Genomic DNA, 15,050 nt, shown 5'->3' with positions numbered 1-15,050 from the left:
TTCAAGAAATGGGCAGTTTCGACAGTCAGTGTGGGAAAGTGTGAAGGCACCATCGATATCACAAAAGCGATTAATATCTGATAGGAACTAGAAGGCGGTCAATTTTGAAATTCAAAACATATTATGTATAAGGGTAGAAGTTTTATATTTTTATAATACTATATGTACCTATTTAAATTTAAGAGGACTAAAAAGTAAATAGCACAAAAATTCATTCTAGAATTAAATGTATTTCATTTGATTCTACGAAAAATACTATTTAAATTAAGCAAAATTCTTTTGTTCTATGATTTAATATATTCTTTTCACGGACCATTGATTGTTTCTAAAGATATGCATATATTTTTCAAATTTATTTATTTATTTATTTACATTTATTTCCCTATTTACGCTTTTATAATTCTTGTCTGGCATTCAATTTGCGCCCATTTAAAACCAAAGTCAACGGTCTCGTTGGCCAAAAATAAATTTAAGAAATATGGGATAGCCGCTGGGTATTTTACCAACATCTTCACATGCCATAAAGATGCTCAAAGTGTAAACTCAAGGTATGTTTGTATATGCTTAATGCTACCAATCGGCAACCGGTTTCTGCGTTTTTCTGACAGTTTCGATAAGGCCTAAAGAACTCGATTTGTATACAATTGTGAAAGTCCTCAGTGAGTAGTCCGCCTCCTCCTACCTGTTCCCATATTCTGATGACTAACGGGAGAGCAAAAATATTCCCTGTGACATTTTCCTAGCTAGCTCATTTGGGCATTTTCCAAGAACTCACAATTTTCACACAGCGGCAAGAAACAAAGCGAGCAGCTAAATTAATCTATATTAATGCTCTAGGTCATCGAGCTGAGTGCAATGACGTATCAGCATTAAATGCTAGCTGAATGCATTTTAATGCGAACGAGGAACTAGCGTGCTAGACTAAGGAAATAATTCGCAGAAAGAGAGAGAGGGAGAGTTTGAGAGAGAGAGAAAGAGAAAGCTACTAGAGAGAGGGAGAGAAATGGTATTCAAGCTTCAAACAACTAAACAACTTGTTTTCAGTTACACAGAGAGAATATTATGGGGTTTATTTACATTTAAGATTAATGAAAAATTAATTTATATAAGGAATATGAATAAAGGTTTAATTTTGGTTTGTATTTTTGGTGAAAACTTAGTGTTTGTAAATATAATATGAATGTTCTTGAATAATATATAGATTCAATTTTCAATTATGCGAAAAATAATATTAAGAAATATATAGATCGTCTAGGAAAAACCTAAAACAAACCAATGAAGTAAATATTATCCCAACTGAGTTTAATATATAAGAAAATAATAGAATTCTATAAATATACAAATAAGATATTTATATCTTTTAAAACTTGGTAATATCTTTATTAATATAATACACTATTAAATCCCCTATTTTTTTTTCTATGTATGCCGGTAGCTTATTTACACCTCTTCACAACACACACTCTCTTTGAGGAATGTTGTGTGTGTTTTTTTTTTATTACATGAACCAAAGAATTGTTGTAAACTATAGACTGAGAACGTGAAATCCCCAATGTCCGATTTGTTTGGGGGAAAACGTAACGCTGGCAACCGCTCGGGAAACGTCAGACTGGCCAAACAAGTGGGATCCGAGAGAATATTTGCAATATTATTCGAATCTCCGGTCAGTTGTCCGAGAAATAGCGTGCCGAGCAGTCGCAAAACGCGCACGAGTATTAATCAAGAAACCAAAAGTAAAAAAAAAGATATACAAAACAATAACAGAGTGATTTTTCCCTCCTAAAAGATACAGATCACGGAACGAAACAAAGAAAGATCATACAGAAATTCTTCACTTTTAATTAAGTTTTTAATTAATTAATTGTAAAATGAGTGACCTAGAGCATATTGCTTTGCAAATGGATAAACTACCTCTGGACGATGATAAAACTTTGGCTAGAAATCAAGTGAGTTTTTAGGTAATGGTAAGATAAACACTTGCCTATAAATCACAGCTTTGTTTAGATTGCTAATGAACTTTTCTAAAAAAAAAAAATTAGTACTTATATGTACTAGGTAATAGCTAGTATCTGATAATTGTTGTGTAAATAGAGGATGAGTTGATTCCCGGAGAAGATTAACATTTTTTGGGAAAGAGTGGCAGCTGAAGCGGAAAAAACCACATGAATCTTAGTCATTGAAATAGATCCCCCTTCCGAGCTCCATTAAAGACCACTTTTTGAGTATCTTGGGGTTTTTACTTGCAACATTGCATGAACAATATAATATATGTATATATAACAAGTTATAGATAGCAATGTCTGGGGATTTCCAGCATAAATCTTGGAGGGTTTTAAGAGATATATAATGGTTTCAGCTTTGTACATTATTGTTTATAAGAACTCAGACATATTTTGATTAAAATGTAATAAATGAAACCTAGATTGTCCTCTTTTATTATCTATTTATTAATATTTTTTCAAAGTATATGACTTTGAGCTGGATTATCTGTCCATTAAAGTTTTTTGTTTTAACCCCCACAACTATTTTGTTCAGATAAGCTTTATTTACAATTAATGTTTGCCGCAGTGGCTTATCTTTTGTATTTTTTAATGCCACTGAAAATGTCATTATACAGACTTACAATACATATATATAAAGATTTGTATAAATCACATTAACTATACAACATAGTTGTGCATTAATCTGAATGCAAAAATATTTAGAAAAAATTTCAAACGGAAGCTGTGGCTCTTACAAACTTGATTTGCAAACAAAAAGCATGTTAATATTCAGGAAATGGTCTCATTTACATTTCTATAGGAAAATATCAACAATCACAGCAATGGCGATGCAATCGATGGACGGACGACACGTAATAATGTTCGAGTGCCCCGAGCAGGTTTGTACCATAACTTACTACTTGTTTAACTCTCATAAAAAAATATAAAAAAAATATTAAGAAAACAAAAAACTAGAATCCATATTTCTGTGTGCTTGTCTATATATCTTTATGTAAAACGCTCTTGTGACTAATGGCGCTTAAAACCGCAATCTTTAAATCTTTACAATTAATGTAAACCGCATTCTTGTGTGTAAGTAACATAAGCCTTCAAATAACAACTCAATATTGATTGATTTTATTAATTACTTAACAGTTCCCGAAACGGATGATGATGACGACGATCGTCCCTTTGTTAAAGATGGGAGTGGTAATCCCGGCGTGGATGATGGTCTCCTTGGTGGCGTCGGAGGAGGTGGTGGGGTCACTGTCCTCGTACCCAATGGAGGAGGCGGCAGACGACCCAGTTTCTCCTTTCCGGGATACAATGGAACATCGGGTTTTGTGACCATTGACGGTGTGGAGACACCAGTGCCCGATGTGAATGCGTATCAGCATAAGAAGACTCTGGCCCAGGGAATGATGGATCTGGCTCTGCTTTCGGCAAATGCCAATCAGTTGCGATATGTGCTGGAAACGAATACACAGCATCCATACTTTTATCCCAGCCTGATATTCATCTCACTCAGCATTGTGTTTCAGGTAAATAGTACAAGAAAATTATATAATTTAGAATAAGAATCTATATAGAATAAGGGAGGGGAAAATATAGTATCAGTATTTTAGTCCGAAGCTAAAAACGCAGATAAGGAATCATTTGCGACCCTATAAATCATATATATTCTTGATCAGCATCAAGAGGCGAACCGATCTAGGCGTGTCTGGGATAAAAAAATTTTTTTGAAATTTTTTCAAAACTTTTTCTCTGGTTAAAAAAATTGATAAAAATTTTAATTTTTTACATTTTAAATTGAGTATGCAGATTTATTAATCTAATAAAAACTAACATAGTACCGTTTTCCGAATTAAAATTAATGCCTTTTTGGCTTAGTTATGAGATTTTTTAACTTTGAAAAATTGTCATATAAAAATAGGGATAAATATTTATTCGAAGAATGGAAAAATTTTAAGCTTAGTTGTGATTGATATCCGATTCTATCCTAAAAGGGTATAAATAATTCGGCTTTCCGAAATTAGCTTCCTTTCTTCTTTATATTTTGTGTTTGGTTTTTCAGCAACATTTTAAGCTATTTTAATGTAAGCTCATGGTCTTAAAAGCTATTTTTCAAGTGTTTATCGAAAAATGTTTATAAGAGAAGATAATAAAATCTGTTCAAATATACAACACATTTTTCATAGAAACGCGTTGCGAAATGATTAATGAATTTAAGGGAAATATAATGACAAGAAAATTATATAAAAAATTATATAAAAACTCTTACTAAAAGCAAGATATTTAAGGATTTTAGTTATAAAATTTTTTTAAGATAACATTGATTTTCTTCTTGAAATATAAAGAAATTATTGTTCATGAATGAACAACAGCTAAGAAAATCAATTTATAATATTATAATACGTTAAAAACCAACAAAGATATATTTTTATTTTTATATATTTGTACTTATACTATACTTAGTATATTCATAATTTTTGTCATTTATTTTTGGCATTATTTGAATTTATGTATATTTTTTTTCAACGCTTCATTGCAGATCGCTGTCGGCGTGGGACTTATTTGGAATGGCCGGTACAACATCAAGAATGAGCAAGAGATCTGTCGGGCGAACAGAATCAATAATTACACAGTCATTGGCATTTTTATTGTGACAGTGGTTAATGTCCTGATATCGGCCTTTGGTGTTGCAGAACGAGCCCCCGTTGTCGTGAATACTACTTAGTTCAGGATCTACTTTTGTATATATCGTAGATTCCTTTAGAGATTAGTATTTAGCCAGTTAAGCACAATCACATGTTTAGGAAATATTTACAGCCTCACCTCACCAGTTAGTTCTTTTGTTAAAATTCACACAAGCGCCTCATTTTTATACATGTAACAACTGAAATGTGATAAATATAATGAATCCCATGATATTAAATTAATGCAAAGAGAGCATTTTATTAAAAATAAAAGTTGATTGTGGTTTTAGTTCTGGTTTTGATTTATTTTTTGAATATTCAATATTATTTTGAATATTCTGGTTACCGCCAAACTATCGTTCAGTTGCGATAATTTTAATCGGCAATTTCACCAAAGTAACACTACCCCAAAAACTTTTATCAACACTGAAATCGAAGTGAGTTGGCAGCCCCATCAGCTGTTTCTGGTTCGACTACAAAAAATAAATTGTTGAAAATTTCAGCATTTGCTGTTTAAAAACGCTATTTTAAAATGGCCAAGATTATTAAGGCGGTAAGTCGGGATAAATATATATAAATAACTATTTGGAGTATGGGAATAACAAGTGTTACCTGCCAGATCAGTTAAATTCTGCCAATTGTTATGGTTATGTCATCGCTTCCTTCTTTGCAGTCCACGGGCCTGACCGGATTGGCCGTGTCCACCAATCCTCACCATACCCTGAGTGCTCTGTATGGAAAGATCCTGCGGGCGGTGTCCAAGATGCCACAGGAAGCCAGCTACAGGAAGTACACTGAGCAGTTGGTCAAGCAACGCGCCGATGCGGTGGCTAAGGTTTTATGTCTTTTCCCTTCTCTTAAAACTTTGCATTTAATGCTATTCAATTATTTTAGAACAAGGACATTGCTGGCCTGGAGAAAGCCGTGGGTTGTGGCCAGGTTGAGGAGCTAATTGTCCAGGCTGAAAACGAATTGGTTTTGGCCCGCAAAATGCTTGGCTGGAAGCCCTGGGAGAAACTGGTCCAAACGGCACCTGCCAAGCAATGGGACTGGCCCCCGGCACAGATCCTTGAGCCCAAGGTTTAGGAGATCTAAAGTCCTAGTCCCCACTTAGTACTAATTAATCTACGGCAAATGGAAAAGAGAGAAGAGAGAGAGAGAGCAATAAATCCGTTGATAAGCCAGCTGCAAAATCAACAACAAAATTATAGTGCTCCCGATTATTAAGCTCGATCCGGTTCAGTTTGTTTTCACCATGCGTGCTCTTCGGTACCTCCTGTTACTGCTGCTCCTCGTTGTTTGCAGCGCCTTTGTGGCCTCATCTGTGCCCCGCCAGCGTCGTCAGATCGATTTGACGCTCTCCGCGGAGCATGACGACAAGGACGATGAGACGGAACTGGCCCTGGAGGCAATAGCGGGCCTGTGGCAGAGCGCCGACAGTCGGACGAAGGTGGATGGATCCGCCAGTCTGGTGCATCGCACCATGGGCGGCACGCAATCGGGTATGGGCGGCAATACCAAATACCAGGCTCGCATACATCTGCACCATGACTATAAGCCACATGCGTATCCCTCGTAATCCAAGGTTCCGAGCAGGACTTTCGTCTGGGACTGCGTGTTACCTTCGAATAGCAGGACAGGCGAAACCGGCGGGATGGATGGGAGTTCCAGACATAGCCACCCGTTGAGGGAAATCGCTCGATTGCGTGTAGACGAGATAACATTTTGACCTTCCCAGCTCCAGTTCCAGCTGCTGCTTGTGCACAATATTCAGAGAACATTTGTGAATATACAATATTTTAATACCCGCATATTGTTTGCTTTATTGATTCCATTTCTCGACCGTGAAGGCAGCAGCGCAACAACTTTTAGCTTAAGATTACAAATGACAACAACGAATTTCTGCACAACAAATAGGAGGGATAAAGGAGGATGAGTAGAAGGAAGAGCAGGGAGGGGTTAATATAAATACAAAGCCATTTCTTAAGTATAAATGCCATTAGTCAACTTGGTGGTGGGGCGACGGGTCCTTCAATTAGCATGGATCACCCAGGAGAAGTGGTGGCCGTGAGGTAGGTTATTTATGAGGAGTTTCAAGAGTTGTTTGTAACTGGAAACTATGGGTTAAGTTAGGCTTTCCTTAAGTGATTCCAAAATGAACTAAAAGAACGCATTATTTGCAAGTCTTTGTTTCTTATTTGATTGAAATAATATTTTCAACAAGAAAGTCTTAATATCCTTTTTAGTTGGAGGTACATATTTAAAAATAAATAAGGCTTTCATTTAACTAATCAAAGTCTTGAATGATATCTTCTTTAACTATGAGTTTGTTGGAATCTTCATAAATGTTAAGCTTTTTTCTTCTTACGACTGTAAACTTAAAGAACCATTTTGTTATTGCATTTACTACCTTTAAAAAATATTTAAAAGTACAACTTCAAAGGATTTCTTCTTGAATCCATGCTTAATCAAAAATAAATTGAGCTAATATACCATTTAAAATATTTGCTTAAATAAGCAATAAGAACTAAAAACAAATCCTATTAAAGAAAAACAAACACTAGCTTTAGTTTCCAGTTCAAAATCTCTCTTAGAAACTCCCCGAAATCTTCCCAGAAACTACCTCTCTTACCAACCACAATTCTTGGTAACAAATAATGCTTGGACCCGGCGTCCCCTTTTGAGGTTAATATCATTGCACCCTGGTTAGGAGTGTAGTCCGATCATCTATCCAATATCCCTCAGTTTAGGCTGACGGTCACACCCTGATTCGCCTGCTCTGTGAGCTCCTGGACGACAAAATCGCGAAATTCCTGGTAGGCCACATCAATGTCCACATTGTTGATGATCTTGTGGAAGTTGCCCGCTGTTAGGCCGTAGTCCAGCTCCACCTGAGCGGCGTTCAAGCGCTTTCGCAGACTCTCCTCCGTCTCGGAACCACGTAGACGCAGTCTGCGCTCCAGTTCCTCAATGCTTGGTGGATTGTTGAAGATCAAAATGGGATTGAGATCCGTTCGTCGGATCTGCTCCACGCCCTTCTGTTCAATGTCCAGGATGCAGACCCTGCCCTGGGCCTGGATCTCGCGCACGGCTGCCTTGCTGGTTCCATACAGATTCCCCGAGAACTCGGCGGTCTCGATGAACTCGTTGCCGGCAATAGCGGCCTCCATTTCCGGCCGCTCCACGAAATAGTAGTGAACGGCATGCTCCTCGCCTTGGCGGGGCTTCCGCGTGGTATGTGAGATGCTAAATCCAAAGGTATTGGGAAAATCGGCAAAGAGGCGCTTCAGGAGCGTGCTCTTGCCGGACCCAGAGGGACCGCAGAGGACGAGGGGGCGTGGTCCGGCGGCGGGCATCTTCTTGCTCGTCAAGGTTGCTGCGGTGCTGCTGCTAAGCGCGCGGTTTACAATGAACAGAAAGCTTATCATCGCGTGGCCTTTTATTTGTCGCCGATACCAATACAAGAATAATTGCTAAAAAAGCTGGTTTTGTTCTTGTTTTTCGTGTTTGTTGTTCTTTTTTTAGACTAATTAAAGTATGACCGTGGAGACAAAAAAAACTGGCGGTTTCCCAAAAAGAGGTTTTTCTCCTTAACGGCAACTGGTCACACTACAACCCATTACAAGCAGTTGACGCATCTCGGTAAAGCAGTTCACACCAGTGCTGTAAAAATTCTTCCGGAAGTGCTGCAAATCTTTACATTTGCCCGCCATTGACACAAATTCGAATCGAAAGTGGGACACCAGGCTAAGGTTAATGCATTCAAAAGACAAACAACGCACATCAACAGGAAACTAAAACTTCGGCTCTAAGTCAACTAGCTAGGGGCGTGGTCAATAAGGGGGCGTGTGTACGGTGCATGGCTAATGCTTACGCTGTCTGGCGGGTAAAAGGCCACGGGCACAGAAATTCCGGGCACAGTCTCCTCCGGAATGGCCAACTATTATCGCCGCAAGAAGCCCGATGCGGTGTTCCTCAACGCCAAGCCTCTAAATAGCGCCAATGCCCAGGCCTATTTATATGGAGTGCGTAAGTACTCCATTGGTTTGGCCGAGCGCCTTGATGCGGACTATGAAGCGCCGCCAATGGACCGAAAGAAGACCTCGGATAGCACCGCCTCCAATAATCCGGAATTTACGCCGGTAAGTTAAGATTGTTTCTTGCTAAAGGATCTTTTTTAAAAAGAAGGGAATAGAGTGTATTTTATAGGAACATATCTCCGGTCAACTGGTTCCTACGGATTATTGGCGTCTTGCCCATCGTTAGACGTGGTCCCGCCCGTGCCAAGTTTGAAATGAACTCAGCTCCATTTATTTACTCTGTGGTTTTCTTCGTACTCCTGGCGGTGAGTTGGAAAGTAAAATCTTTAAAGTTCAGAAAGTTCATTTATATAATCTTTAACTCCTAGTGCTATGTGGGATATGTGGCCAACAATCGCATCCATATTGTGCGCTCTCTAAGTGGACCCTTCGAGGAGGCAGTGATTGCTTACCTTTTCCTGGTCAACATCCTGCCCATTATGATCATACCCATCCTTTGGTGGGAGGCTAGGAAAATTGCTCGACTATTCAACGATTGGGATGACTTTGAGGTGCTCTACTATCAGATATCTGGCCATAGCTTGCCCCTGAATCTGCGACAGAAGGCCGTGTACATTGCCGTGGTGCTGCCCATCCTCTCGGTCCTGTCGGTGGTCATCACACACGTAACTATGTCGGATTTGAATATCAATCAGGTGGTTCCCTATTGTATCCTGGACAACCTGACGGCCATGCTGGGCGCCTGGTGGTTCCTCATCTGCGAGGCCATGAGCAATACGGCTCACCTGCTGGCGGAGAGGTTCCAAAAGGCCTTGAAACACATCGGCCCCGCTGCCATGGTGGCGGACTATCGGGTTCTGTGGCTCCGTTTGAGCAAATTAACCCGAGACACAGGCAATGCCATGTGCTATACGTTTGTTTTCATGAGTCTATATCTCTTTTTCATCATTACTCTTTCGATTTATGGCTTGATGTCGCAGCTATCGGAGGGATTTGGCATCAAGGATATAGGACTAACCATTACGGCTCTTTGGAATATTGGATTGCTTTTCTATATCTGCGATGAGGCACATTATGCCTCGGTTAATGTGCGAACTAATTTCCAAAAGAAACTCCTAATGGTGGAGCTAAACTGGATGAATTCGGATGCCCAGACGGAGATTAATATGTTTCTCAGGGCCACCGAAATGAACCCCTCGACCATCAATTGTGGGGGTTTCTTCGATGTGAATAGGAGTTTATTTAAAGGTCTGATCACCACAATGGTCACTTATTTGGTAGTGCTGCTCCAGTTCCAGATCAGTATTCCCACCGATAAAGGTGATTCGGAGGGCAGCACCAATATTACGGTGGTGGATTTGCTAATGGACAGCTTGGACAATGACATGACCCTGATGGGTTCCACGACTACCCGAAGTTCAATAACAAGCACTAGTAGAACCACAATGGCACCATCGATTTCCAAGCAAAGAGGCAGAAAGGGTTGAGTATAAATATATACTTTGTAGTCTTAGAAAAAACATTGAAACCAAATATTAAGCAAAGAAAAAAAACATATGTGAAATAAAATCTACAAAATATATATCTGTAGTTGCGGCCAAAAATAATAAAAGCACTAAAAACTTGTTGGTAGATTTTAAATTACAAGATTTTTTAGGTAAAGTGGAATGATTTCTTAAAGTTTGCAAAAATATTATTTGTGCTAAAAAGTTTAGGGGTCTGCTTCCCTTAACTGATACTATTTACTTATCAAAAGTCTCTCTTCAACAATATATGTTTCATATTTGCACTTTTATTTGATATTAATATTATTTTAATTTTTTTTTGTGCTTAAAATATTGCAAGTTAGAGGAATTTAAGGCCAATATAGTATTTAACAAATAATTGCTAATTAAATACAGTTTTAAATAATTTTTGTTAAATAAACTCCTAGGAAAAACTTTCGCTGCTCAGAATTTAGAGTCCCGGGTTCGACTCCTATCAGTGTTTAATTTTTTTTCTTATCTTTTTCTATATCTTTCATGTTTTTTAAAACTATTTTTCTTCGTTGATAACATAATATTTAAGTGCTGAAGTGAGTAATGCGGCTTACCGACTTTAATAGTTAGTTTTACACAAAAATAGTTTGCATTTTATTTTTGCCGGCAAACGAACCCACAAGATCCCCTTTCGATTTCAGGCACTGCCTGGGGAGGGGATATAGACGGTATCAATTTTAACTATTAATATGCCCCTTGATCCATATCCATTGGCTATCTAAAATAGTATCTCTGCTATATCCATATCACACTCAGTTTTGCCATACAGAAACTGTTGGGCAAATTGCAATCAAGACACCTGATGGGGAAGTTCCAAACAAAAACTCTATATCTTTGGGATCAGAGGATCTAACACTGACCATCTGGAGATTCGGTTAGGATGTGCTTATAACCATTGCTGCCCAGATACATGTGCTCGCGTTGGAAATGATAGGGTATCTGTAAGATAAATAGATTTATTAGATATTGTATATAAATATAGTTTACAACTTACAGCTCCTGGTGCTGGACAGGGAATAGCCACAGTGGCAATCTCCCGGAGTTTGTTCATGGTCCTCAGGCTCTGATAGAAGCTGTGCATTACATACCACTTGCAATAATCCATACAGATCATGCTGTAGCATATTATAACTGGAAAATAATAGATTTAAATATATTAAAATAATTTTAAATCTCAAATTAATGATTTCCCACTCACAGTATGGCACTTGACCGCCTAGAAACTGCACCACCTTGGTGTCCCTCAGCATAAACACCAGTGCCCCCAGAGCAATCATCAGCAGGAACTCTACGATTAGCCAGGGTATAATCAAGCCAGGACGATTCTTGTAGACCCCAAAGAACAAGGATATGGCACTCAAGGCATAGGTACCAGCAATGCCTGCCATCACATAGAGAACATTTTCAGTGGCCGCCGCCAATTGAGCTGCTGTCTGCAGTCGCAAATCATTGTGGAATGGCGACATATTATAGAAACCATTATCCTTTTGGTCCAGGATATCCAGCTCCAGGACATGACACATCTGCTCAGCATGGGCCAGGCCAAGAAGCACCAGGAAGAGGGCACAATGTGAGATCAACTAAGGGAGGAGAAGTAAAAGGTATTTATTAATGTTTATAAAATAATATTAGGATTAAAAAATATATATATAATATGTCTTTTACTTAAATTTAAAATATGTATACATATATTATTAAATTGTTTATATCAATTCGTTTTATTATACACTTAAACTCGCAAACAACCTTTGCCAACGATCTCTCAACACTGCTACCCCTTGCTCTGCTTGCGATAACCGACAGCGTGTCCCATAATTCTCAACCACTTCTAGCTGCTCTCGCCATGACTTCGCCTGTACCGACTACCGAGTCTTTAAAAGGGCGCTCGTCCTGGCACGTTCCCGATCACGGAATTTAAGTGCAGACGCATTGCGCCGCAGGAGCGTCTCCTTCGCCGCTCGGCGGGGGCGTGCGTTCCATTGCCGCCTTTGATGGCTCCTTGCGCGCCCAGTGGGGTATGGCTTTGCATATCCAGTGCGTAATTTTTGTCTTTGGGGCATGCGGCTGCACCTCGAATGGGTCCGCTTGGATTGCTCGGGGATTCCCAGAGTCCACCTGCGTGCCAGTGGTCCTGTGCGCTGCGCCCCGCCTTAGAAATCAATCTTGATACTCTTATATAAGGATTCCTTGTGATATTTTTATGTTATTTAGAGGAAGTCATATAAGGCAAAGTTATCTGAGTACCAGTTTTAATGTTCGTTCTTTAACTACTATTGTCACACTTTGTTTTTCCCCCAGGTAAACACAGTTTTTCCTACATTTTCCACTCACCAATTGATAGATGCTGGTCAGCAAGGCTGTGGTCCTTAGATTCCTTGGTGAAACCGGAGCCATTAGCATTTCCCAGGTGCGACGGCAACAGCATTTCCATTTGCATCCAGCGGCGGATGCCGCACTCACCGACGGCAGCAGCATTTTCCACGGAGTTTTCCCTGGTTTTCCCCTCAATCAATTTATGGATTTTTCCCGCTTTGGCCGCAGCTAATCAGTTGAAGAATGCGTCGCAAGTGTTTCCGCGGCTGTTTCGTCATGCAATTGAATCGAAGAAATATCCAAAGGGTGGGGTTTTGCTGCTGGCGGTGACCTCGTCAGAGGGGGTTGGGCAAGGTGTGTTTGGCACCCACGCAAAAACAAACTTTCCGGGAAGCTTTGGCCTGTGGTTTGGGCCAAACTGCACTGGTTGAACTAACCGAAAAAAATGTGAGAATAGAAGGACAAGGTCTGTCAAATGTTTTGACTCGCGGGAGAGCTTTTTCCCCAGTGTTTTGTGGGGTTTTAGGGAAGGGCATCTTAGCTATGAGATGGGATTTGATTATAATTTGTTAAGAAATAAATTAGCAATTATTTATAGATAGTATAAGTTATTTTTGTTTACATTTATATATATTTAAGGAAGGTATACCTAAAAATGTGAAAGAAAACACAGACAAATGATCTGAAACTGGAATAAAACATAGGTAAGATCTTAAGCTTATATATTTTGGATAAAAAATTAAATCCTAAAAATATTTTTGATTGTATTTTTTAAACACTTAATCTTAGTTTCCACTAAAGAGTATCTATATTTTCGTCTTGAGTTGATATTATCAAACTTGGTAAACTTTCTGTTTGGGGGTTGTTTTCCCTTCTTGAAGCCGCACAGATGTTTATCACCCCCAAAACAGTAAGCTTTTTGGCATTTCAAAGCTTCCGCCAGAGTTGCCACTCGTTCGCAGGACCTTAAGCAATTAAAGTTGGCTAGGGACTTCCCCTTTTACCCGACTTCCTTCCCCACACCAATATTGACCGACCCCCATCCATTGGTATGATAAATTTTTGCATTTTAAAAGTCAATTTACACTGGAACTATAAAAATGTAACATAAATTCTGCCAAAGCAGGCCATAAAACTCCGGCAGTCGGCGCAGAAAGAGAATCAAAGTCGTGTCTTTGCCACTGGGCAACCGGCAGAAACCAAGGAAACCTCCTCATCATCATCATCATCATCGTCAATGATCATTTTGCACAGAGAAAATTTTATAAAATAAATAACTGGTAAGTCTCTTTATAAGAAAACTAAAGAACTTCCCAAGAAGCTTATGGAACTTTATTTAAACAAACTTGAAATATTTTAAAACTATTTTTTTAATTTAATAAATAACCCTACCAGTTTCTTCTTTAATTTTTCACAGTGCCTGCAACCCAATCTTATGGCGCTCCCTCTCAGAGTTGGAAGCTACTTGTGGGCCTAATTGATTGTTTTTCTACGAGCTTGGAGCTGGAAGCTCGTAGCTGGCAAACTTCTGGCGAGGATCGGGCTTTGGGATCGGTCCAGGGATCATCTCAACTCACAATGTTGGAACCCATTCGGATGAGATGATGAAGACCTCAGGGGCAATATATGGCCGAGTGCGTTGTTGTTAGCGGCTTGTTATCATTGGGCGTGTTTTATTAACTTTTAAGCTGCCATACACGCGAGGGGCCATAAAAAAGTGCAACTGCCGTGAAAGCCAGCCAAGCAACTGAAAACTGCAAAAGTCAATTAAAAATTTTTTACATTTGTTTGCACACAGAACGGAACGGAACGTAACGCGATTTCGGTTTCTGTTTCTTGTTTCTTGTTTCCATCCTGGCGCGATAATCATAACTGCAAAAAAGTAAGAAAACTACGCGCAGGCGTCGCCCGTCAATAATTTATGGCCCCAAAAGGATGGATCTTACCGGGGGTTAAGTGTGTGCATAGGGGGAGAGGGGGGCTAGGTAGGGGTGTTGCTGGGGTACAGGTGAGCTGCTGGGGCACAGGTGAGCCGGATAGCCGGCAGGCTGGTGTATTGAAATATCATCTCGCAACCATTTGCCGTTCAATTTGCGTTCGCAACGCTCTTTTGATTGGTTTTTCCAGCCCATCGCCCTCCGTTCTCCGGCTGTGATCCTCGCGATTCCACTACAAATTGATTGCCTTAAAGTAACTTGTAAAATGTATCTAAGAGATGCACAATGAGAAATTGGGGAACTTGAGAGATAATACATCTTCTAAATTTAGACAAGAAATCAGAAATTATTTTTGTTATTCATAAAAAATTTAAGTTTTGCTCTAAACATATTATTAGACACATATTCTTAGAATTTTTCTAGTTTCTATATTTTTTTTTGCGGAGAGATTTCCTAAATATTATAAAAGGTAATATAAATATTGAATTTAGGGTACTAAAATGATTTATTTATTATTCTATAATCCTGCTATAAATATGTTTTA

At 39.1% G+C, this 15,050-nt stretch overlaps 6 protein-coding genes and 1 non-coding gene across 8 annotated transcripts; 5 read left to right on the top strand and 2 right to left on the bottom strand.

The window, feature by feature from the left end:
- Positions 1 to 1,473: 1,473 nt before the first annotated feature.
- On the top strand, positions 1,474 to 4,951 carry NijA (Ninjurin A). The gene is made up of 4 exons (XM_020945839.2): positions 1,474 to 1,946; positions 2,803 to 2,881; positions 3,138 to 3,523; positions 4,534 to 4,951. Exons 1-4 carry the CDS (start codon positions 1,869 to 1,871, stop codon positions 4,717 to 4,719), a joined length of 729 nt encoding a protein of 242 aa, XP_020801498.2. The 5' UTR covers positions 1,474 to 1,868; the 3' UTR covers positions 4,720 to 4,951.
- Positions 4,952 to 5,133: 182 nt separating this feature from the next.
- On the top strand, positions 5,134 to 5,883 carry ND-13B (NADH dehydrogenase (ubiquinone) subunit ND-13B). Of its 2 annotated transcripts, XM_020945781.2 has the most exons (3): positions 5,134 to 5,231; positions 5,352 to 5,513; positions 5,573 to 5,883. In XM_020945781.2, the coding sequence occupies exons 1-3, from the start codon at positions 5,211 to 5,213 to the stop codon at positions 5,762 to 5,764; spliced, it is 375 nt and encodes a 124-aa protein (XP_020801440.1). In that variant the 5' UTR covers positions 5,134 to 5,210; the 3' UTR covers positions 5,765 to 5,883. The 2 variants fall into 2 exon arrangements, with proteins under 2 accessions (XP_020801440.1, XP_086690868.1); XM_086834742.1 differs by lacking the exon at positions 5,134 to 5,231 and having other exon boundaries at positions 5,322 to 5,513.
- On the top strand, positions 5,585 to 6,489 carry LOC110178596 (uncharacterized). The gene is made up of 2 exons (XM_020945782.2): positions 5,585 to 6,180; positions 6,264 to 6,489. The coding sequence occupies exons 1-2, from the start codon at positions 5,934 to 5,936 to the stop codon at positions 6,308 to 6,310; spliced, it is 294 nt and encodes a 97-aa protein (XP_020801441.1). The 5' UTR covers positions 5,585 to 5,933; the 3' UTR covers positions 6,311 to 6,489.
- Positions 6,469 to 8,267, bottom strand: LOC110178594 (guanylate kinase). Its single transcript, XM_020945780.2, has one exon. The coding sequence runs from the start codon at positions 8,104 to 8,106 to the stop codon at positions 7,420 to 7,422; it is 687 nt and encodes a 228-aa protein (XP_020801439.2). The 5' UTR covers positions 8,107 to 8,267; the 3' UTR covers positions 6,469 to 7,419.
- Positions 8,268 to 8,488: 221 nt separating this feature from the next.
- Positions 8,489 to 10,359, top strand: Gr63a (Gustatory receptor 63a). Its single transcript, XM_020945882.2, has 3 exons — positions 8,489 to 8,820; positions 8,874 to 9,023; positions 9,087 to 10,359. Exons 1-3 carry the CDS (start codon positions 8,611 to 8,613, stop codon positions 10,203 to 10,205), a joined length of 1,479 nt encoding a protein of 492 aa, XP_020801541.2. The 5' UTR covers positions 8,489 to 8,610; the 3' UTR covers positions 10,206 to 10,359.
- A 131-nt stretch (positions 10,360 to 10,490) lies between these two features.
- On the bottom strand, positions 10,491 to 13,444 carry Fie (Fire exit). Its single transcript, XM_020945822.2, has 4 exons — positions 12,588 to 13,444; positions 11,455 to 11,836; positions 11,251 to 11,387; positions 10,491 to 11,195 (listed from the first exon to the last, which is right to left on the bottom strand). Exons 1-4 carry the CDS (start codon positions 12,729 to 12,731, stop codon positions 11,106 to 11,108), a joined length of 753 nt encoding a protein of 250 aa, XP_020801481.1. The 5' UTR covers positions 12,732 to 13,444; the 3' UTR covers positions 10,491 to 11,105.
- LOC147643451 (U11 spliceosomal RNA) lies at positions 12,131 to 12,404 on the top strand. Its single transcript, XR_015272123.1, has one exon. It is a non-coding gene; the product is annotated as a U11 spliceosomal RNA (small nuclear RNA).
- Positions 13,445 to 15,050: the final 1,606 nt, after the last annotated feature.

Source organism: Drosophila serrata, unplaced genomic scaffold (genome assembly GCF_035046125.1).
Source record: "Drosophila serrata isolate PLE 108 unplaced genomic scaffold, ASM3504612v1 contig_273, whole genome shotgun sequence".
NCBI lineage: Eukaryota > Metazoa > Arthropoda > Insecta > Diptera > Drosophilidae > Drosophila > Drosophila serrata.
The sequence above is the reverse complement of the archived record's forward strand: the minus strand, read 5'-3'. Positions and strand labels throughout refer to the sequence as shown.

What these genes read in the sequence shown, in the direction of transcription:
- NijA (XM_020945839.2), top strand. Translation starts at nt 1,869, where the DNA reads ATGAGTGACCTAGAGCATATTGCTTTGCAAATGGATAAACTACCTCTG. An exon ending in AAACTTTGGCTAGAAATCAA is followed by an intron (nt 1,947 to 2,802) that starts GTGAGTTTTTAG and finishes ACATTTCTATAG; the next exon opens with GAAAATATCAACAATCACAG. An exon ending in CACTCAGCATTGTGTTTCAG is followed by an intron (nt 3,524 to 4,533) that starts GTAAATAGTACA and finishes GCTTCATTGCAG; the next exon opens with ATCGCTGTCGGCGTGGGACT.
- ND-13B (XM_086834742.1), top strand. Translation starts at nt 5,322, where the DNA reads ATGGTTATGTCATCGCTTCCTTCTTTGCAGTCCACGGGCCTGACCGGA. An exon ending in GCGCCGATGCGGTGGCTAAG is followed by an intron (nt 5,514 to 5,572) that starts GTTTTATGTCTT and finishes CAATTATTTTAG; the next exon opens with AACAAGGACATTGCTGGCCT.
- LOC110178596 (XM_020945782.2), top strand. Translation starts at nt 5,934, where the DNA reads ATGCGTGCTCTTCGGTACCTCCTGTTACTGCTGCTCCTCGTTGTTTGC. An exon ending in CATGGGCGGCACGCAATCGG is followed by an intron (nt 6,181 to 6,263) that starts GTATGGGCGGCA and finishes TCGTAATCCAAG; the next exon opens with GTTCCGAGCAGGACTTTCGT.
- LOC110178594 (XM_020945780.2), bottom strand. Translation starts at nt 8,106, where the DNA reads ATGATAAGCTTTCTGTTCATTGTAAACCGCGCGCTTAGCAGCAGCACC.
- Gr63a (XM_020945882.2), top strand. Translation starts at nt 8,611, where the DNA reads ATGGCCAACTATTATCGCCGCAAGAAGCCCGATGCGGTGTTCCTCAAC. An exon ending in ATAATCCGGAATTTACGCCG is followed by an intron (nt 8,821 to 8,873) that starts GTAAGTTAAGAT and finishes AGAAGGGAATAG; the next exon opens with AGTGTATTTTATAGGAACAT. An exon ending in TTTTCTTCGTACTCCTGGCG is followed by an intron (nt 9,024 to 9,086) that starts GTGAGTTGGAAA and finishes TTTAACTCCTAG; the next exon opens with TGCTATGTGGGATATGTGGC.
- Fie (XM_020945822.2), bottom strand. Translation starts at nt 12,731, where the DNA reads ATGCTGCTGCCGTCGGTGAGTGCGGCATCCGCCGCTGGATGCAAATGG. An exon ending in TGACCAGCATCTATCAATTG is followed by an intron (nt 11,837 to 12,587) that starts GTGAGTGGAAAA and finishes CTCCTCCCTTAG; the next exon opens with TTGATCTCACATTGTGCCCT. An exon ending in AGGCGGTCAAGTGCCATACT is followed by an intron (nt 11,388 to 11,454) that starts GTGAGTGGGAAA and finishes ATTATTTTCCAG; the next exon opens with TTATAATATGCTACAGCATG.